The 21,394-nt window shown below is 46.0% G+C and overlaps 1 protein-coding gene across 1 annotated transcript; it reads right to left on the reverse strand.

Annotated features, from left to right (window-relative positions):
* Positions 1–18,197: 18,197 nt before the first annotated feature.
* LOC108114945 (odorant receptor 82a) lies at positions 18,198–20,162 on the reverse strand. Its single transcript, XM_017226129.1, has 6 exons — positions 19,859–20,162; positions 19,603–19,801; positions 19,204–19,549; positions 19,039–19,143; positions 18,302–18,454; positions 18,198–18,248 (listed from the first exon to the last, which is right to left on the reverse strand). The coding sequence occupies exons 1-6, from the start codon at positions 20,160–20,162 to the stop codon at positions 18,198–18,200; spliced, it is 1,158 nt and encodes a 385-aa protein (XP_017081618.1).
* Positions 20,163–21,394: the final 1,232 nt, after the last annotated feature.

Below are 21,394 nucleotides of genomic sequence, written 5' to 3' on the forward strand. Positions count from 1 at the left end.
ATCCGTTTGTCTGCCTGTTTGCCAGTCTGCTTGCCTGCTTGTCATTCAGTCTGTCCGCTTGTCTGTCTGCCTTTCTGTCCGTCTGTCTGCTTATCTGTCTGTGTGTCTTTTGATCCGTTTGCCGGTTTGTCTGCCAGTCTGCTTGCCTGGTTGTCTGCCTGTCTGTCTGTCTATCTGACTGTCCATCTGCCTGCTTGTCTGCCTGTCTTTCTGCCTTTTTGTCTGTCCGTCCGTCTGATTGTCTGTCTATCGATCCGTCTGCCTGTCTGTCTGTCCGTATGTCTGTCCGGATACCTGCCTGTCTGTCTGCTTGTCTGTCTGCCTTTCGTTTGCCGGGTTGTCTGCCAGTCTGCTTGCCTGGTTGTCTGTCTGTCTATCTGACTGTCCATCTGCCTGCTTGTCTGCCTGTCGATCCGTCTGCCTGTCTGTCTGTCGGTCTACCCGTATGTCTGTCCGCCTGTCTGTCTGTCCGGCTGTCTGTCTGTCTGCCTTTCTGCTTGCCTATCCGTCTGCCTTGCTGTCTGTCTTTCTGCCTGTATGTCCGTATGTTCATCTGTCTGCCTGTCTGACTGACTGCCTGTCTGTCTGACTCCCTGGCTTTCTCTCTGACTTTTTGTTTGCCTGTATGTCTGTTTGCCTGACTGCCTGAATGCCTGTCTGCCTGCCTGCTTGTCTTTCTGTCTGACTGTCTTTCTGTCTATCTTTCTGGCTGTCTGTGCATCTGCCTGCTTGTCTGCCTTTCTGATTGTCTGCCTGTCGGTCTGTCTTTCTGCCTTTCTGTATGTCCGTCTTTCTGCTTGTCTGCCGGTCTTTCTGTCTGCCCGATTGTCTGTCTGTCCGACTGCCTGGCCGTCTGCCTGCCTGATTGCAAGTTTGTAAGCCTTTCTGTCCGTCTGTCTGCTTATCTGTCTGTGTGTCTTTTGATCCGTTTGCCGGTTTGTCTGCCAGACTGCTTGCCTGGTTGTCTGCCTGTCTATCTGACGGTCCATCTGCCTGCTTGTCTGCCTGTCTTTCTGCCTTTTTGTCTGTCCGTCCGTCTGATTGTCTGTCTGTCGATCCGTCTACCTGTCTGTCGGTCTACCCGTATGTCTGTCCGCCTGTCTGTCTGTCCGGCTGTCTGTCTGACTGCCTGGCTTTCTCTCTGACTTCTTGTTTGCCTGTATGTCTGTTTGCCTGACTGTCTGAATGCCTGTCTGCGTGTCTGCTTGTCTTTCTGTCTGACTGTCTTTCTATCTATCTTTCTTGCTGTCTGTGCATCTGCCTGATTGTCTGCCTTTCTGATTGTCTGCCTGTCTGACTGACTGACTGTCTGTCTGACTGCCTGGCTTTCTCTCTGATTTTTTGTTTGGCTGTATGTCTGTTTGCCTGACTGTCTGAATGCCTGCCTGCTTGTGTTTCTGTCTGACTGTCTTTCTGTCTATTTTTCTGGCTGTCTGTGCATCTGCCTGCTTGTCTGCCTTTCTGATTGTCTGCCTGTCGGTCTGCCTTTCTGCCTTTCTGAATGTCCGTCTGTCTGCTTGTCTGCCTGTCTTTCGGACTGCCCATTTGTCTGTCTGTCCGACTGCCTACCTGATTGCAAGTTTGTAAGCCTCTCTGTCTGACTGTCTGCCTTTCTGTTTGTGCATCTGCCTACTTGTCTGGCTGTCGGTCCGTCTGTCTGTCTGTCTGTCCGTAGGTCTGTCCGGATACCTGCCTGTCTGTCTGTCTGCCTGCCTGTCTGGTTTCCTGTCCGTATGTATGTCCACCAGTCTGTCTGTCTGTATGTCTGCTGCCTGTCTGTCTGTCTATCTGACTTCTTATTTTCCTGACTGTCCGAATGACTGTCCCCCTGCCTTATCTGGTATAAGAAATAGTATAAGCTACTGGTACGTGTCTATAAATACGTCTAATATGACATCAAAAGGTTGGGTGGGGGTAGACGGAGGCTAAAAATAAAAGGTCCTCCGACTTGCTACCTACCTGTTTTTCTGTCTGTCGTGTTGGCCATCTGTTTGTCTATCTGGCTGCTGCCTGTTATTCTGTCTGTCTGACTGCTTGTCTGTCTGCCTTTCTGTCCGTCTGCCGTGCAGTGTGGCTGTCTGTCTGACTAGCTGGCTTGTCTGCCTCCCTCCCTGTCTGTCTGCATACATGTTGGTCTGTCTAGCTGCTTGTCTGCCTCAATCCGTGTCTGTCTGGGTTATCTAAGCCTTTCTGTGTGGCTGTCTCTCTGTCTACCTGTCTTTATGTCTGTCTATTTGCCGGTCCGTATATCCGCCTTCCCGTCTGTCTGTCTGGTATCTGTCTATATTTTTGCCTGTCTTTCCTTATGTCTGTCTGTCTGCCTATCCGTATGTTTGTCTGTCTGTTTGCCAGTCTGCCTGCCTGCTTGTCAGTAAGCCTCTCTGTCTGCCTGTCTGCCTTTCTGTTTGCGCATCTGCCTACTTGTCTGGCTGTCGGTCCGTCTGCCTGTCTGTCTGTCCGTATGTCTTTCCGGATACCTGCCGGTCTGTCAGTCTTTCTGTTCGTCTGTCTGCTTATCTGCTTGTCTGCCTGTCGGTCTGGCTTTCTGCCTTTCTGTATGTCCGTCTGTCTGCTTGTCTGCCTGTCTTTCTGTCTGCCCGTTTGTCTGTCTGTCCGACTGTCTGTCCGTCTGCCTGCCTGACTGAAAGTTTGTAAGCCTCTCTGTCTGCCTGTCTGCCTTTCTGTTTGCGCATCTGCCTACTTGTCTGGCTGTCGGTCCATCTGTCTGTCTGTCTGTCCGTAGGTCTGTCCGGATACCTGCCTGTCTGTCTGCCTGCCTGTCTGCCTCAATCCGTGTCTGTCTGGGTTATCTAAGCCTTGCTGTGTGGCTGTCTCTCTGTCTACCTGTCTTTATGTCTGTCTATGTCCCGGTCCGTATATCCGCCTTCCCGTCTGTCTGTCTGGTATCTGTCTATATTTTTGCCTGTCTTTCTTTATGTCTGTCTGTCTGCCTATCCGTGTGTCTGCCTGTTTGCCAGTCTGCTTGCCTGCTTGTCATTCTGTCTGTCCGCTTGTCTGTCTGCCTTTCTGTCCGTCTGTCTGCTGTGTGTCTTTTGATCCGTTTGCCGGTTTGTTTGCCAGTCTGCTTGCCTGGTTGTCTGCCTGTCTGTCTGTCTATCTGACTGTCCATCTGCCTGCTTGTCTGCCTGTCTTTCTGCCTTTTTGTCTGTCCGTCCGTCTGATTGTCTGTCTGTCGATCCGTCTGCCTGTCTGTCTGTCCGTATGTCTGTCCGGATACCTGCCTGTCTGTCTGCTTGTCTGTCTGCCTTTCGTTTGCCGGGTTGTCTGCCAGTCTGCTTGCCTGGTTGTCTGTCTGTCTATCTGACTGTCCATCTGCCTGCTTGTCTGCCTGTCTTTCTGCCTTTTTGTCTGTCCGTCCGTCTGATTGTCTGTCTGTCGATCCGTCTGCCTGTCTGTCTGTCCGTATGTCTGTCCGGATACCTGCCTGTCTGTCTGCTTGTCTGTCTGCCTTTCGTTTGCCGGGTTGTCTGCCAGTCTGCTTGCGTGGTTGTCTGTCTGTCTATCTGACTGTCCATCTGCCTGCTTGTCTGCCTGTCGATCCGTCTGCCTGTCTGTCTGTCGGTCTACCCGTATGTCTGTCCGCCTGTCTGTCTGTCCGGCTGTCTGTCTGTCCGGCTGTCTGTCTGTCTGCCTTTCTGCTTGCCTATCCGTCTGCCTTGCTGTCTGTCTTTCTGCCTGTATGTCCGTATGGCCATCTGTCTGCCTGTCTTACTGACTGCCTGTCTGTCTGACTCCCTGGCTTTCTCTCTGACTTTTTGTTTGCCTGTATGTCTGTTTGCCTGACTGCCTGTGTGCCTGCCTGCTTGTCTTTCTGTCTGACTGTCTTTCTGTCTATCTTTCTGGCTGTCTGTGCATCTGCCTGCTTGTCTGCCTTTCTGATTGTCTGCCTGTCGGTCTGTCTTTCTGCCTTTCTGTATGTCCGTCTTTCTGCTTGTCTGCCGGTCTTTCTGTCTGCCCGATTGTCTGTCTGTCCGACTGCCTGTCCGTCTGCCTGCCTGATTGCAAGTTTGTAAGCCTTTCTGTCCGTCTGTCTGCTTATCTGTCTGTGTGTCTTTTGATCCGTTTGCCGGTTTGTCTGCCAGTCTGCTTGCCTGGTTGTCTGCCTGTCTATCTGACGGTCCATCTGCCTGCTTGTCTTTCTGCCTTTTTGTCTGTCCGTCCGTCTGATTGTCTCTCTGTCGATCCGTCTGCCTGTCTGTCTATCGGTCTACCCGTATGTCTGTCCGCCTGTCTGTCTGTCCGGCTGTCTGTCTGACTGCCTAGCTTTCTCTCTGACTTCTTGTTTGCCTGTATGTCTGTTTGCCTGTCTGCGTGTCTGCTTCTGTCTGACTGTTTTTCTGTCTATCTTTCTGGCTGTCTGTGCATCTGCCTGCTTGTCTGCCTTTCTGATTGTCTGCCTTTCTGATTGTCTGCCTGTCGGTCTGTCTTTCTGCCTTTCTGTATGTCCGTCCGTCTGCTTGTCTGCCTGTCTTTCTATCTGCTAGTTTGTCTGTCTGCCCGACTGCCTGTCCATCTGCCTGCCTGCTTGCTAGTTTGTAAGCCTCTCTGCCTGCCTTTCTGTTTGTGCATCTGCCTACTTGTCTGGCTGTCGGTCCGTCTGTCTGTCTGTCTGTCCGTAGGTCTGTCCGGATACCTGCCTGTCTGTTTGCCTGCCTGTCTGGTTGCCTGTCCGTATGTATGTCCGCCAGTCTGTCTGTCTGTATGTCTGCTGCCTGTCTGTTTGTCTGACCGCCTGCCTTGGTGCTTGCCTGCCTGCCTGTCTGTTGGCTTGTGCTTCTGCCTGTCTGTGTGGCTGTATGTCTGACAATCTTTCTCTCTGACTTCTTATTTTCCTGACTGTCCGAATGACTGTCCCCCTGCCTTATCTGGTATAAGAAATAGTATAAGCTACTGGTACGTGTCTATAAATACGTCTAATATGACATCAAAAGGTTGGGTGGGGGTAGACGGAGGCTAAAAATAAAAGGTCCTCCGACTTGCTACCTACCTGTTTTTCTGTCTGTCGTGTTGGCCATCTGTTTGTCTATCTGGCTGCTGCCTGTTATTCTGTCTGTCTGACTGCTTGTCTGTCTGCCTTTCTGTCCGTCTGCCGTGCAGTGTGGCTGTCTGTCTGACTAGTTGGCTTGTCTGCCTCCCTCCCTGTCTGTCTGCATACATGTCGGTCTGTCTAGCTGCTTGTCTGCCTCAGTCCGTGTCTGTCTGGGTTATCTAAGCCTTTCTGTGTGGCTGTCTCTCTGTCTACCTGTCTTTATGTCTGTCTATTTGCCGGTCCGTATATCCGCCTTCCCGTCTGTCTGTCTGGTATCTGTCTATATTTTTGCCTGTCTTTCCTTATGTCTGTCTGTCTGCCTATCCGTATGTTTGTCTGTCTGTTTGCCAGTCTGCCTGCCTGCTTGTCAGTAAGCCTCTCTGTCTGCCTGTCTGCCTTTCTGTTTGCGCATCTGCCTAATTGTCTGGCTGTCGGTCCGTCTGCCTGTCTGTCTGTCCGTATGTCTTTCCGGATACCTGCCGGTCTGTCTGTCTTTCTGTTCGTCTGTCTGCTTATCTGCTTGTCTGCCTGTCGGTCTGGCTTTCTGCCTTTCTGTATGTCCGTCTGTCTGCTCGTCTTCCTGTCTTTCTGTCTGCCCGTTTGTCTGTCTGTCCGTCTGCCTGCCTGACTGAAAGTTTGTAAGCCTCTCTGTCTGCCTGTCTGCCTTTCTGTTTGCGCATCTGCCTACTTGTCTAGCTGTCGGTCCATCTGTCTGTCTGTCTGTCCGTAGGTCTGTCCGGATACCTGCCTGTCTGTCTGCCTCAATCCGTGTCTGTCTGGGTTATCTAAGCCTTGCTGTGTGGCTGTCTCTCTGTCTACCTGTCTTTATGTCTGTCTATTTCCCGGTCCGTATATCCGCCTTCCCGTCTGTCTGTCTGGTATCTGTCTATATTTTTGCCTGTCTTTCTTTATGTCTGCCTGTCTGCCTATCCGTTTGTCTGCCTGTTTGCCAGTCTGCTTGCCTGCTTGTCATTCAGTCTGTCCGCTTGTCTGTCTGCCTTTCTGTCCGTCTGTCTGCTTATCTGTCTGTGTGTCTTTTGATCCGTTTGCCGGTTTGTCTGCCAGTCTGCTTGCCTGGTTGTCTGCCTGTCTGTCTGTCTATCTGACTGTCCATCTGCCTGCTTGTCTGCCTGTCTTTCTGCCTTTTTGTCTGTCCGTCCGTCTGATTGTCTGTCTATCGATCCGTCTGCCTGTCTGTCTGTCCGTATGTCTGTCCGGATACCTGCCTGTCTGTCTGCTTGTCTGTCTGCCTTTCGTTTGCCGGGTTGTCTGCCAGTCTGCTTGCCTGGTTGTCTGTCTGTCTATCTGACTGTCCATCTGCCTGCTTGTCTGCCTGTCGATCCGTCTGCCTGTCTGTCTGTCGGTCTACCCGTATGTCTGTCCGCCTGTCTGTCTGTCCGGCTGTCTGTCTGTCTGCCTTTCTGCTTGCCTATCCGTCTGCCTTGCTGTCTGTCTTTCTGCCTGTATGTCCGTATGTTCATCTGTCTGCCTGTCTGACTGACTGCCTGTCTGTCTGACTCCCTGGCTTTCTCTCTGACTTTTTGTTTGCCTGTATGTCTGTTTGCCTGACTGCCTGAATGCCTGTCTGCCTGCCTGCTTGTCTTTCTGTCTGACTGTCTTTCTGTCTATCTTTCTGGCTGTCTGTGCATCTGCCTGCTTGTCTGCCTTTCTGATTGTCTGCCTGTCGGTCTGTCTTTCTGCCTTTCTGTATGTCCGTCTTTCTGCTTGTCTGCCGGTCTTTCTGTCTGCCCGATTGTCTGTCTGTCCGACTGCCTGGCCGTCTGCCTGCCTGATTGCAAGTTTGTAAGCCTTTCTGTCCGTCTGTCTGCTTATCTGTCTGTGTGTCTTTTGATCCGTTTGCCGGTTTGTCTGCCAGACTGCTTGCCTGGTTGTCTGCCTGTCTATCTGACGGTCCATCTGCCTGCTTGTCTGCCTGTCTTTCTGCCTTTTTGTCTGTCCGTCCGTCTGATTGTCTGTCTGTCGATCCGTCTACCTGTCTGTCTGTCGGTCTACCCGTATGTCTGTCCGCCTGTCTGTCTGTCCGGCTGTCTGTCTGACTGCCTGGCTTTCTCTCTGACTTCTTGTTTGCCTCTATGTCTGTTTGCCTGACTGTCTGAATGCCTGTCTGCGTGTCTGCTTGTCTTTCTGTCTGACTGTCTTTCTATCTATCTTTCTTGCTGTCTGTGCATCTGCCTGATTGTCTGCCTTTCTGATTGTCTGCCTGTCTGACTGACTGACTGTCTGTCTGACTGCCTGGCTTTCTCTCTGATTTTTTGTTTGGCTGTATGTCTGTTTGCCTGACTGTCTGAATGCCTGCCTGCTTGTGTTTCTGTCTGACTGTCTTTCTGTCTATTTTTCTGGCTGTCTGTGCATCTGCCTGCTTGTCTGCCTTTCTGATTGTCTGCCTGTCGGTCTGCCTTTCTGCCTTTCTGAATGTCCGTCTGTCTGCTTGTCTGCCTGTCTTTCGGACTGTCCATTTGTCTGTCTGTCCGACTGCCTACCTGATTGCAAGTTTGTAAGCCTCTCTGTCTGCCTGTCTGCCTTTCTGTTTGTGCATCTGCCTACTTGTCTGGCTGTCGGTCCGTCTGTCTGTCTGTCTGTCCGTAGGTCTGTCCGGATACCTGCCTGTCTGTCTGCCTGCCTGTCTGGTTTCCTGTCCGTATGTATGTCCACCAGTCTGTCTGTCTGTATGTCTGCTGCCTGTCTGTCTGTCTATCTGACTGTCCATCTGCCTTCTTGTCTGCCTGTCTTTCTGCCTTATTGTCTGTCCGTCCGTCTGATTGTCTGTCTGTCGATCCGTCTGCCTGTCTGTCTGTCCGTATGTCTGTCCGGATACCTGCCTGTCTGTCTGCTTGTCTCTCTGCCTTTCGTTTGCCGGGTTGTCTGCCAGTCTGCTTGCCTGGTTGTCTGCCTGTCTATCTGACTGTCCATCTGCCTGCTTGTCTGCCAGTCTTTCTGCCTTTTTGTCTGTCCGTCCGTCTGATTGTCTGTCTGTCGATCCGTCTACCTGTCTGTCTGTCGGTCTACCCGTATGTCTGTCCGCCTGTCTGTCTGTCCGGCTGTCTGTCTGACTGCCTGGCTTTCTCTCTGACTTCTTGTTTGCCTGTATGTCTGTTTGCCTGACTGTCTGAATGCCTGTCTGCGTGTCTGCTTGTCTTTCTGTCTGACTGTCTTTCTATCTATCTTTCTTGCTGTCTGTGCATCTGCCTGATTGTCTGCCTTTCTGACTGTCTGCCTGTCTTTCTGCCTTTCTGTATGTCCGTCTGTCTGCTTGTCTGCCTGTCTTTCTGTCTGCCCGTTTGTCTGTCCGCCTGTCTGTTTTTTCGGCTGTCTGTCTGTCTGCCTTTCTACTTGGCTAGCCGTCCAACCTGCCAGCTTGCCTGGTTGTCTGCCTGTTTGTCTGTCTATCTGACTGTCCATCTGCCTGCTTGTCTGCCTGTCTTTCTGCCTTTTTGTCTGTCCGTCCGTCTGATTGTCTGTCTGTCGATCCGTCTGCCTGTCTGTCGGTCTAGCCGTATGTCTGTCTGCCTGTCTGTCTGTCCGGCTGTCTGTCTGTCTGCCTTTCTGCTTGCCTATCCGTCTGCCTTGCTGTCTGTCTTTCTCCCTGTATGTCCGTATGTCCATCTGTATGCCTGTCTGACTGACTGCCTGTCTGTCTGACTGTCTGGCTTTCTCTCTGATTTTTTGTTTGGCTGTATGTCTGTTTGCCTGACTGTCTGAATGCCTGCCTGCTTGTGTTTCTGTCTGACTGTCTTTCTGTCTATTTTTCTGGCTGTCTGTGCATCTGCCTGCTTGTCTGCCTTTCTGATTGTCTGCCTGTCGGTCTGCCTTTCTGCCTTTCTGAATGTCCGTCTGTCTGCTTATCTGTCTGTCTTTCGGACTGCCCATTTGTCTGTCTGTCCGACTGCCTACCTGATTGCAAGTTTGTAAGCCTCTTTGTCTGCCTGTCTGCCTTTCTGTTTGTGCATCTGCCTACTTGTCTGGCTGTCGGTCCGTCTGTCTGTCTGTCTGTCCGTAGGTCTGTCCGGATACCTGCCTGTCTGTCTGCCTGCCTGTCTGGTTTCCTGTCCGTATGTATGTCCACCAGTCTGTCTGTCTGTATGTCTGCTGCCTGTCTGTTTGCCTGACCGCCTGCCTTGGTGTTTGCCTGCCTGCCTGTATGTCCGTCTGTCCATCCGTCTGCCTGTCTGTTTGCTTGTGCTTCTGCCTGTCTGCTTGTCTGTGTGGATGTCTGTCTGACTATCTTTCTCTCTGACTTCTTGTTTTCCCGACTGTCCGAATGACTGTCTGCTTGCCTGTTGATCTGGTATAAGAAATAGTATAAGCTACTGGTACGTGTCTATGAATGCGTCTAATATGCCGTCTGCCTATCCGTATGTTTGTCTGTCTGTTTGCCAGTCTACCTGCCTGCTTGTCATTCTGTCTGTCTGCTTGTCTGTCTGCCTTTCTGTCCATCTGTCTGCCTATCTGTCTGTGTGTCTGTCTGCCTTTCTGCTTGCCTATCCGTCTGCCTTGCTGTCTGTCTTTCTGCCTGTATGTTCGTATGTCCATCTGTCTGCCTGTCTGACTGACTGCCTGTCTGTCTGACTGCCTGGCTTTCTCTCTGACTTTTTGTTTGCCTGTACGTCTGTTTGCCTGACTGTCTGAATGCCTGTCTGCCTGCCTGCTTGTCTTTCTGTCTGACTGTCTTTCTGTCTATCTTTCTGGCTGTCTGTGCATCTGCCTGCTTGTCTGCCTTTCTGATTGTCTGCCTGTCGGTCTGCCTTTCTGTATGTCCGTCTTTCTGCTTGTCTGCCGGTCTTTCTGTCTGCCCGATTGTCTGTCGGTCCGACTGCCTGTCCTTCTGCCTGCCTGCTTGCTAGTTTGTAAGCCAATATGTCGTCCTTTCTGTTTATGCATCTGCCTACTTGTCTGGCTGTCTACCTGTCTGACTGACTGCCTGTCTGTCTGACTGCCTGGCTTTCTCTCTGACTTTTTGTTTGCCTGTACGTCTGTTTGCCTGACTGTCTGAATGCCTGTCTGCCTGCCTGCTTGTCTTTCTGTCTGACTGTCTTTCTGTCAATCTTTCTGGCTGTCTGTGCATCTGCCTGCTTGTCTGACTTTCTGATTGTCCGTATGTCTGTCCGGATACCTGCCTGTCTGTCTGCTTGTCTGTCTGCCTTTTTGTCCGTCTGTCTGCTTATCTGTCTGTGTGTCTTTTGATCCGTTTGCCGGTTTGTCTGCCAGTCTGCTTGCCTCGTTGTCTGCCTGTCTATCTTATTGTCCATCTGCCTGCTTGTCTACCTGTCTTTCTGCCTTTTTGTCTGTCCGTCCGTCTGATTGTCTGTCTGTCGATCCGTCTGCCTGTCTGTCTGTCGGTCTACCCGTATGTCTGTCCGCCTGTCTGTCTGTCCGGCTGTCTGTATAACTGCCTGGCTTCTCTCTGACTTCTTGTTTGCCTGTGTGTCTGTTTGCCTGACTGTCTGAATGCCTGTCTGCGTGTCTGCTTGTCATTCTGTCTGACTGTCAATCATTCTGGCTGTCTGTGCATCTGCCTGCTTGTCTGCCTTTCTGATTGTCTGCCTGTCGGTCTGTCTTTCTGCTTTTCTGTATGTCCGTCTGTCTGCTTGTTTGCCTGTCTTTCTGTCTGCCCGTTTGTCTGTCGGTCCGACTGCCTGTCCTTCTGCCTGCCTGCTTGCTAGTTTGTAAGCCAATATGTCTGCCTTTCTGTTTATGCATCTGCCTACTTGTCTGGCTGTCGGTCCGTCTGTCTGTCTGTCTGTCCGTGATCTGTCTGGATACCTGCCTGTCTGTCTGTCTGACTGTCTGCCTGCCTGTATGGTTGCCTGTCCGTATGTATGTCCGCCAGTCTGTCTTTCTGTATGTCCGCTGCTCGTCTGTTTGCCTGGCCGCCTGCCTTGGTCATTGCCTGCCTGCCTGTATGTCCGTCTGTCCATCCGTCTGCCTGTCTGTTTGCTTGTGCTTCTGCCTGTCTGCTTGTCTGTGTGGCTATCTGTCTGACTATCTTTCTCTCTGACTTCTTATTTTCCAGACTGTCCGAATGACTGTCTGCCTTCCTGTTGATCTGGTATAAGAAATAGTATAAGCTACTGGTACGTGTCTATGAATACGTCTAATATGACATCAAAAGGTTGGGTGGGGGTAGACGGAGGCCAAAAATAAAAGGTCCTCCGACTTGCTACCTACCTGTTTTTCTGTCTGTCTTGTTGGCCATCTGTTTGTCTATCTGGCTGCTGCCTGTTATTCTGTCTGTCTGACTGCCTTTCTGTCCGTCTCTCTGCTTATCTGTCTGTTTGTCTTTTGATCCGTTTGCCGGTTTGTCTGCCAGTCTGTTTGCCTGGTTGTCTGTCTGTCTATCTGACTGTCCATCTGCCTGCTTGTCTGCCTGTCTTTCTGCCTTTTTGTCTCTCCGTCCGTCTGATTGTCTGTCTGTCGATCCGTCTGCCTGTCTGTCTGTCGGTCTACCCGTATGTCTGTCCGCCTGCCTGTCTGTCCGGCTGTCTGTCTGACTGCCTGGCTTTCCCTCGGACTTCTTGTTTGCCTGTATGTCTGTTTACCTGACTGTCTGAATGCCTGTCTGCGTGTCTGCTTGTCTTTCTGTCTGACTGTCTTTCTGTCTATCTTTCTGGCTGTCTGTGCATCTGCCTGCTTGTCTCCCTTTCTGATTGTCTGCCTGTCGGTCTGTCTTTCTGCCTTTCTGTATGTCCGTCTGTCTGCCTGTCTTTCTGTCTGCCCGTTTGTCTGTCTGTCCGACTGCCTGTCCGTCTGCCTGCCTGATTGTAAGTTTGTAAGCCTCTCTGTCTGCCTTTCTGTTTGTGCATCTGCCTACTTGTCTGGCTGTCGGTCCGTCTGCCTGTCTGTCTGTCCGTATGTCTTTCCGGATACCTGCCTGTCTGTCTGCCTTTTTGTCCGTCTGTCTGCTTATCTGTCTGTGTGTCTTTTGATCCGTTTGCCGGTTTGTCTGCCAGTCTGCTTGCCTCGTTGTCTGCCTGTCTATCTGATTGTCCATCTGCCTGCTTGTCTACCTGTCTTTCTGCCTTTTTGTCTTTCCGTCCGTCTGATTGTCTGTCTGTCGATCCGTCTGCCTGTCTGTCTGTCGGTCTACCCGTATGTCTGTCCGCCTGTCTGTCTGTCCGGCTGTCTGTATAACTGCCTGGCTTTCTCTCTGACTTCTTGTTTGCCTGTGTGTCTGTTTGCCTGACTGTCTGAATGCCTGTCTGCGTGTCTGCTTGTCATTCTGTCTGACTGTCAATCATTCTGGCTGTCTGTGCATCTGCCTGCTTGTCTGCCTTTCTGATTGTCTGCCTGTCGGTCTGTCTTTCTGCTTTTCTGTATGTCCGTCTGTCTGCTTGTTTGCCTGTCTTTCTGTCTGCCCGTTTGTCTGTCGGTCCGACTGCCTGTCCTTCTGCCTGCCTGCTTGCTAGTTTGTAAGCCAATATGTCTGCCTTTCTGTTTATGCATCTGCCTACTTGTCTGGCTGTCGGTCCGTCTGTCTGTCTGTCTGTCCGTGATCTGTCTGGATACCTGTCTGTCTGTCTGTCTGACTGTCTGCCTGCCTGTATGGTTGCCTGTCCGTATGTATGTCCGCCAGTCTGTCTGTAAAAATAAAAGGTCCTCCGACTTGCTACCTACCTGTTTTTCTGTCTGTCTTGTTGGCCATCTGTTTGTCTATCTGGCTGCTGCCTGTTATTCTGTCTGTCTGACTGCCTTTCTGTCCGTCTCTCTGCTTATCTGTCTGTGTGTCTTTTGATCCGTTTGCCGGTTTGTCTGCCAGTCTGTTTGCCTGGTTGTCTGTCTGTCTATCTGACTGTCCATCTGCCTGCTTGTCTGCCTGTCTTTCTGCCTTTTTGTCTCTCCGTCCGTCTGATTGTCTGTCTGTCGATCCGTCTGCCTGTCTGTCTGTCGGTCTACCCGTATGTCTGTCCGCCTGCCTGTCTGTCCGGCTGTCTGTCTGACTGCCTGGCTTTCCCTCTGACTTCTTGTTTGCCTGTATGTCTGTTTACCTGACTGTCTGAATGCCTGTCTGCGTGTCCGCTTGTCTTTCTGTCTGACTGTCTTTCTGTCTATCTTTCTGGCTGTCTGTGCATCTGCCTGCTTGTCTGCCTTTCTGATTGTCTGCCTGTCGGTCTGCCTTTCTGTCTTTCTGAATGTCCGTCTGTCTGCTTGTCTGCATGTCTTTCGGACTGCCCATTTGTCTGTCTGTCCGACTGCCTACCTGATTGCAAGTTTGTAAGCCTCTTTGTCTGCCTGTCTGCCTTTCTGTTTGTGCATCTGCCTACTTGTCTGGCTGTCGGTCCGTCTGTCTGTCTGTCTGTCCGTAGGTCTGTCCGGATACCTGCCTGTCCGGATACCTGCCTGTCTGTCTGCCTGCCTGTCTGATTTCCTGTCCGTATGTATGTCCACCAGTCTGTCTGTCTGTATGTCTGCTGCCTGTCTGTTTGCCTGACCGCCTGCCTTGGTGTTTGCCTGCCTGCCTGTATGTCCGTCTGTCCATCCGTCTGCCTGTCTGTTTGCTTGTGCTTCTGCCTGTCTGCTTGTCTGTGTTGCTGTCTGTCTGACTATCTTTCTCTCTGACTTCTTATTTTCCTGACTGTCCGAATGACTGTCTCCCTGCCTGTTGATCTGGTATAAGAAATAGTATAAGCTACTGGTACGTGTCTATGAATACGTCTAATAATACATCAAAAGGTTGGTTGGGGGTAGACGGAGTCCAAAAATAAAAGGTCCTCCGACTTGCTACATACCTGTTTTTCTGTCTGTCTTGTTGGCCATCTGTTTGTCTTTTACGTAAAGTAATGCGGTCAATCCTCAATGACATCCTTAATGAATGAAGACATTCAAATCAGTTGAAGACACCCGAATCACTCATCCCGAAACTTGGGTGTTTGGAACACTCCCTTTTTATACTCTTTACTCGTGGAGTAAAAGGGTATACTAGATTGGTTGAAAAGAATGTAAGAGATAGAAAGAACCGTTTTCGACCCTATATATTATATATATTCTTGATCAGGATCAATACCGAAGTCGATTGAGCTATGTGAGTCTATCCGTCCGTATGAACGCTGAGATCTCAGGAACTGTACAAGATACAAAGATGAGATTAAGCATGGAGATTCTGCCACGTCCACTATAACGCCCAAAAATCACGAAAAATTAAAATCGCGGAAATCTCGGGAACTATAATAGCTAGAAAATTAGGCTTAAGAATAATTATTTAAGAGATGCCACTGCAACTTTCCACGAGTTTTTATCCGGCCACGCCCATTCTTACGCTTACAAACCGCGGAACACTGTTGCGACTATAATAATATTATGAATGCCTTCGTTTGTCGTTGTATAACTTATTTCTGTCAATATCTATCGATTTTTCAAATTGGAACATTATTTCTATACTTATGAAAAAATTTAGGTTATAAGGCCTCACATGGGCAGTGGTGTCACTATCAGTTACTCAACATGCTTTCTCTGACAATAGGTGGCGCCTTGTAAGTTTCCACACCCAAAATGAATATTTAAAATTGTCTAAAACAGTAACGGGTATCGTCACGGCACTCGACTATAGCGTTTCGTCTTGTTTGTGTTTTTGTGTGTTTATGCAATAGAATCGAGTGCATAGAATTGAGTGAGTGACAAAAAAGCAAATACACAAAACACCAAAAGCGATTCGTGCGTTCCGGTGTACTCTTTTCTTGATGGTCGCGAGTGCGGCAAACACTCGAAATGTATAAGTGTGATTCGGGTGCCAAAAAAGACACCCATGACGTTCTCTGCAATCGCAGCTCTAAGTGGTATTTTCATGCAGCCACGCCCACTCTAACGCCTTCGAACGACGAAAACGGTGGTGTCCAAAATATTTAAATGTATCCCTTTGTTTACTTGAAATAATATTTCTAGTTTTTATCTATTGATTTACCAAAGAATTTTCAAATCGTAACATCAACGTCACCATCAGTTACTCAATATAGTTTTTCTGACAAAAGGCTCTTTGTGTAATTCCACTAGCAAAATTAATATTTTAAAATTGTGTAAAACTGTAACAGATATCTTATAGTCGCGGCAATCGCATTTTTTCTTGTTTTACTTCCTTTTCTATTTGTTTTAATGTTGATATGCAAACAGCTAATTTTGAAAAAGATGCCCAGGGCTTTAACTTCAAAGCTGTTATCGATAACCCTGGCCCAATTACATTTGTCCTTATTATCTTTGTAAGCATAGCGATCGAAAAGCCGTTGGCTTTTGCATAGGCATTTTTGTTAAGGCAATCTTGAATAATAAAACATCATACTTTCGGGATTAAACTTTTTAAGGGGTTTAACTCATATAATATTGTATGATTTTCATTATAAATCATTATATTATATTATTATAATGAAAAATAAATCTGTTTTGTATTTATAAAGTACCTTAAAAGCTTAAATATTTTTTATACAATCGCTTTATTTCATCGTAGATGTTATATATTATACAATATACATTATACTATTAAATAGACAATACTATCTAAGTGGAAACACATAAACTTAAAAATGGTCATACTAAAACATTAAAAGCACATAAAAGGCTTGCTATTATTTATTATATTATCCTTAGATTGATCATTTGCCACTCTTTCCTTCATTAGAAAATTAGAAACTTAATGTCGAGTGCCGCGGCTATCAAATGCATGTTAGTTTCCTAAGGTATGTTTATTATTATGATCCAGATAAATTTTGTACATTTATACCGGTAACTCGTCGAGTAAAAGGAAATATTAGATTCGTTGAAAAGTATGTAACAGGTATAAGGAAGTGACCCTTTAAAGTATATATAAATATTCTTGATCAGGATCAATAGCGAAGTCTATTAAGCCTTGTCTATCCGTCCGTCCGTATGAACGCAGAGATCTTAGGAAATAAAAGACATACAAAGTTAAGATTAAGCGTACATGAGTATGTAGCCAACGCGCAGATGAAAATATTTTTCATTTTTAATGAAAACAAGAGGAAACTCTATAGTGGAGTGCCGCCACTATAAGATACCTATTCCAGTTTTACGCAATTTCAAAATATTAATTTTGCTAGTAGAATTACACAAAGTGCCTTTTATCAGAAAAACTATATTGAGTAACTGATGGTGACGTTGATGTTGCGATTTGAAAATTCTTTGGTAAATCAATAGATAAAAACTAGAAATATTATTCCAAGCAAACAAAGGGATACATTTAAATATTTTGGACACCATCGTTTTCGTGGTTCGAAGGCGTTAGAGTGGGCGTGGTTGCATGAAAATACCACTTAGAGCTGCGATTGCAGAGAACGTCATGGGTGTTTTTTTTGGCACCCGATTCACACTTATACATTTTAAGTGTTTGCCGCATTCGCGACCATCAAGAAAAGAGTACACTCAATTCTATGCACTCGATTCTATTGCATAAACACACAAAAACACAAACAAGACGATACGCTATAGTCGAGTGCCGCGACGATACCCGTAACTGTTTTACACAATTTTAAAATATTCATTTTGCGTGTGCAAATTTACAAGGCGCCACCTATTGTCGGAGAAATCATGTCGAGTAATTGATAGTGACGTCACTGTCAAATAATTTTCCGATTTGAAAAATCTTTGGAAAATCGATAAATATTAACAGAAATAAGTTATACAAGGTCAAACGAAGGCATTCATAATATTATTATAGACGCCACAGTGTTCCGCGGTTTGTGGGCGTTAGAGTGGGCGCGGCCGTATGAAAACTCGTGGCAAGTTGCAGTGGCATCCCTAAAATACATATTCTTAAACCTAACTTTGTAGCTCTTTTACTTTCCGAGATATTTGCATTTTTGGTTTTTCGGGTTTTGTGGGCGTTAGGGTGGGCGTGTCTAGATGAAAAAAAGCAATTCGCATTTAGGGCATCATAAAAATCTACATGCTTAATCCGAACTTTCTATCACTTATAGTTACCGAGATATCAGGCTTACTTGAAAATGCGAAAACCGTCTTTTGAACTTGGTGGGCTTATGTGTGGGTGTGGCCAGATAATAGTACCACTAAAAGATGCGCTGGCATCCAAAGTTTATACATACTGAATTTGAATATTCTAGCTCTAATGGTTCCCGAGATTTCAGCGATTTTAGTTTTTCGCGATTTGTGGGCGTTAGAGTGGGCGTGGCAGGATGCTGAAATAAACTTGCGCTGTCCCGGGACCTCAAGAATCTTCATGCTTTATCCCAACTTTGTATCTGTTATAGTTCCTGAGATCTCAGCGTTCATGTAAAATTATTCGGTCAACCCTCAATGACCTGCTCATGCAATACAGCTGAAGACACCCGAAACACTCAGATCAGTTGAAGACACCCGACTCACTCATCCCAAAAACATGGGTGTTTCAGACACTCCCTTCAATTGCTATGAGTGTTTTGGGTGTCTGTGCATTAGAATCATGTGCATAGAATTGAGTGGGTGACAAAAACGCAAACACTCAAAACACACAAAGCGATCTGTGCACTCGGGTGTGTGCTCTTTTCTTGCTGTTCATGAGTGCGACAAACACTCGAAATGTATAAGTGTGATTCGGGTGCCGAAAAAAGACACCCTTTACGTTCTCTGGTCCATACGCATCAGAAGTTATAACAGCATCTTGCCACGCCCATAAAGCACAGAAAACTATTATTCCTGAAATCTCAGAAACGATTGAGCTAGAAAGTTGGGATTGAGTATGTATAATCTTGAGATGCCAGCCCACCCTTATCTGCCTATGCCTACTCTTACACTGACCAAGCTCGAAATGTTTTCCCTTTTGTAGAAAGGCTGATATCTCGATAAATATATGTGATAGAAAATTGGGATTAAGCATGTAGTTTTTCATGATGAACCAATGCGAAATAATTTCAATTTACACATCTACCCACGGCCACTATAGCGTCCACAAAACACGGAAAACCAAATATGCGAAAATCTCGGGAACTATAAAAGCTAAAAAGTTAGTCTTAAGAAAAGGTATTTTGCCACTGCAGCTCGACGTGAGCTGCCACGACCACTGTAAAACCCACAAAACTCGGAAAACTGTGGCGACCGTTATGTTATAATGTATGTCTTCGTTTGGCCTTGAGTAACATTTGTCAATATCTATCCAAATTATATTACCAAAGATTTGTTGAGAAACTTTTTTTTACTCAATAGATTTTATTACCGTAATAAATGACAATGCTGTGCGACAGATCTGCAAAAAAAATAGGATAACTTTAAATTTTGTTATACATATTATGATTTTACCCCAACGAAATTGGCCAGAGATGCAACAAAAAAACCAGCCCTAATAAGAATTTCCTTTTGAGATTGTTGTATGATTACTGACAAAGATCTTCGTAATTTCGGAGAAGCCAGATACCAGTTGGAAAGCCGAAAAGCGATGTCAATTTGTAGACTCTACAATAAATGTAAAAAGTAAAAAACAAGAAGAAGCGCTATAGTCGACTACAGATACCCGTTAGAGTGATTTTCTATTTTAAGATAATTTTGCTGGCAGAATTTGACACAGTAAATAATTTCACTAGCGCATCATTTTGTCAGAAAAAGGCTATTGCCCATTGAGGCGGGATGTGGGCGTGACCAAATAAAAAAACGCTCAATCCTGACTTTCCAGCTCATATATTTCCCAATAACTATAACTATAACTAAGCATCATTGGGATGTTTAATCCTAATTGCTATTGATTCTGATTAAGAATATACACTTTATATCAGGGGTGCTCAACTCCAATGCTCTCAGTGCTCAATTGTTTTTGTAAATGTTTTGCTCATATGGGCTTTCTCAGACATAAGCTTTGTGCGCTCGCGGGGCTATTCTTGTTCTTGTATTTGTGTTAGTAAATGCTCTTCCATAAGACGAATTTGAGCACCCCTGCTGTATAGGGGCGGAAACGCATCCTTTTACCTGTTACATACTTTTCAACATATGCATTAGATCCTTTTACTCGACTTATAACTGGTATAAATATTTATAAAACTCACCTCAGCCTTTATGATTTCTCCGCCATAACAGTATATAAATAATTGTAGCATGATGGATCCAAAAAATGACGCATACAATAACAGATCCATAACCGAGTCCATGTTCTGAATAAGGGAGTAACTTGTTCCTTAAGTAATGGTAATTCAGGAAAACTGTTTACCTACCTTTACTAGCTGATAAATTATAACACCAACCTGCAACGATGTTATTACAAATTGACCAAACACGGTGGCGGTATAAGTCGCTCGCAGTTTTCCGGATAATAATATAAGTAGCTGGTGGTACCTTACAATTGATGTTAATCCCTCTTGTACCTTCTTTTCGGATGAAGAAAATTTCGAGTTTTCAATTATATCCTGCAATGTCCGAAAATGAGCTCGCAGATTTATAGCGAATGATATAAATAACCCGTCCACCGCTGAGGCGTAGGCAACAACAATAACAGTGACTACGACAGTATATAGAAAAACAAGTTCATATCCTGGACTTTGAAGGTCGCTAAATGGGAACCTAAAAAGAGCAAATAAACCAATAAATTCGACAAACCCTTATTTATTTCTTACTTCATAGGCATAGGCAGCTCCCTTACATATATTGTTTTATGCGAACTACTGGTCAACATTTTTATAATGGGCCCCAGCATGAAATAAAGCCCTGTTAAGCCGCAGGACACGCAATACGCCTTTCCCAAAAATGCTGCTTGTTTATTAGCTTTAGTTACGTAGTCTAAACCTTTTGCGTTTCTGGGCGTTTGCTTTGCTGCTTAAAATTAAAATGTTATCAGAAATTATATATCCAAGAATTTACCATCCTATTTACATTGGTGTTGCATTTTTCTGAAGCGGCGAATCATATCCCAAAAAGCTTGCCTGTTTACCAGAAATGTAGTAATTTTAATAACTGTTAGAAAGTTGGTAAGCATTACACTCAAACAAGCTGTGACTTTTTCCACTTCATTTCGATTGTAGGCTGCATAAGATATCAAAGGATACTGGGCTGATGTGACTAAAAGGAGAGAGCTTATATGTTTGAAGCTCAAAGATCTAAGCTCGGTACTATCCATGTCATCGCTATGCCCCATCGCCCGCAGGCAATTCTCCTGCAGTTCAAATAGTTCGCCCATGATACGATTTTTCAAAGTTACAACGTATTCTTTTGGTTAGGACTGTTATATAAACTTAGGAAACATTTGAATTAATAATTTATTTATTGGTTTTCGAAATGATGTATTACAAACTATAAGGCTAATTACCGTTATTTAAGATGTAAAGCATTGTGCTGACACACTAATGACTCTCAGGAACTATAAGAGATAGAAAGTTGAGAATAAGCCTGAAGGTTCTTGATGTCCATACGCAGCGCAAGTTTATTTATTTATATTAGCATCCTGCCACGCCCACTCTAACGCCCACAAATCACGAAAAACTAAAATCTCTGAAATCTCTGGAACTATTCGAGTTAGAAATTTGAACGTCAGAATGTATAATCTTGGGATGCCAGCGCATATTATGGTAATACCATATCCACCATTACGGCCAAAAATTAATTATTTGTCAAATACAATATTTATTATGTTTTTTAAATCAAAAAGAACTGTATATCAATATAAAAACAAGATGAAACGCTATATTCGAGTGTGGCAACTATAAGATACCCGTAAATGTTTTATATAATTTTAAAATATTCAGTTTGCAAGTGGAAATTCAAAAAGCCCCACCTTTTGTCAGAAAAAGCAAACTCTCTAGCTCTTTTAGTTCCCGAGATTTTTGCTTTTTTGGTTTTCCGCATCGAGTAGGCGTAGCCAGATGGGAAAAAAATAATACGCATTGGGGCATCATTAGCAACCACATGCTAAGTCCCAACTTATTATCACTTATAGTTACCAAGATCTCAGCGTTTCTACAAAAAGCCGGCGTAGCCGGATAGTGGCCTCACATAGACAGTGACGTCAGAATCATTTAGTAAACATGCTTTCTAAAAAAAGGTGGCGCTTTGTCCATTTCAAACTAGTAATACAGTAACGGGTATCTTATAGTCGCGGCACTCTAATATACCAATTAATTTTTTTAAGGATACCTTATACCATTATTTCTTGGCCTTTAATAGCAACAATTTTGTAATCAAAGTGCGGATAAGCGTGTCAGCACGACGATTTTACATCGGCAATAAGAGAAATTAGCCCACAGTTTAAAATATATCATCGGCGAAACAAATAATTAATTTTTAATAACATACTTCAATACTTCAATTCAAAAGTTTATATAACAATTGTTACTAGCACTTGTTGACATTTCTAAAGGCTTAAACTGCCAGAGAACTACGGGCGGGCGATCGGCAACAACGACGGCACGGATA

Source organism: Drosophila eugracilis, unplaced genomic scaffold (assembly GCF_018153835.1).
Source record: "Drosophila eugracilis isolate 14026-0451.02 unplaced genomic scaffold, ASM1815383v1 contig_1897, whole genome shotgun sequence".
NCBI lineage: Eukaryota > Metazoa > Arthropoda > Insecta > Diptera > Drosophilidae > Drosophila > Drosophila eugracilis.

Bases quoted from the DNA above. Each gene is read 5' to 3' on its own strand.
- LOC108114945 (XM_017226129.1), bottom strand. From the start codon at position 20,162: ATGGGCGAACTATTTGAACTGCAGGAGAATTGCCTGCGGGCGATGGGG. The intron at 19,144-19,203 runs GTAGGTAAACAG...TCCCTTATTCAG, and splicing joins TAATTTATCAGCTAGTAAAG to AACATGGACTCGGTTATGGA. The intron at 18,455-19,038 runs GTGAGTTTTATA...CATTTATTGTAG, and splicing joins GAGAAATCATAAAGGCTGAG to AGTCTACAAATTGACATCGC.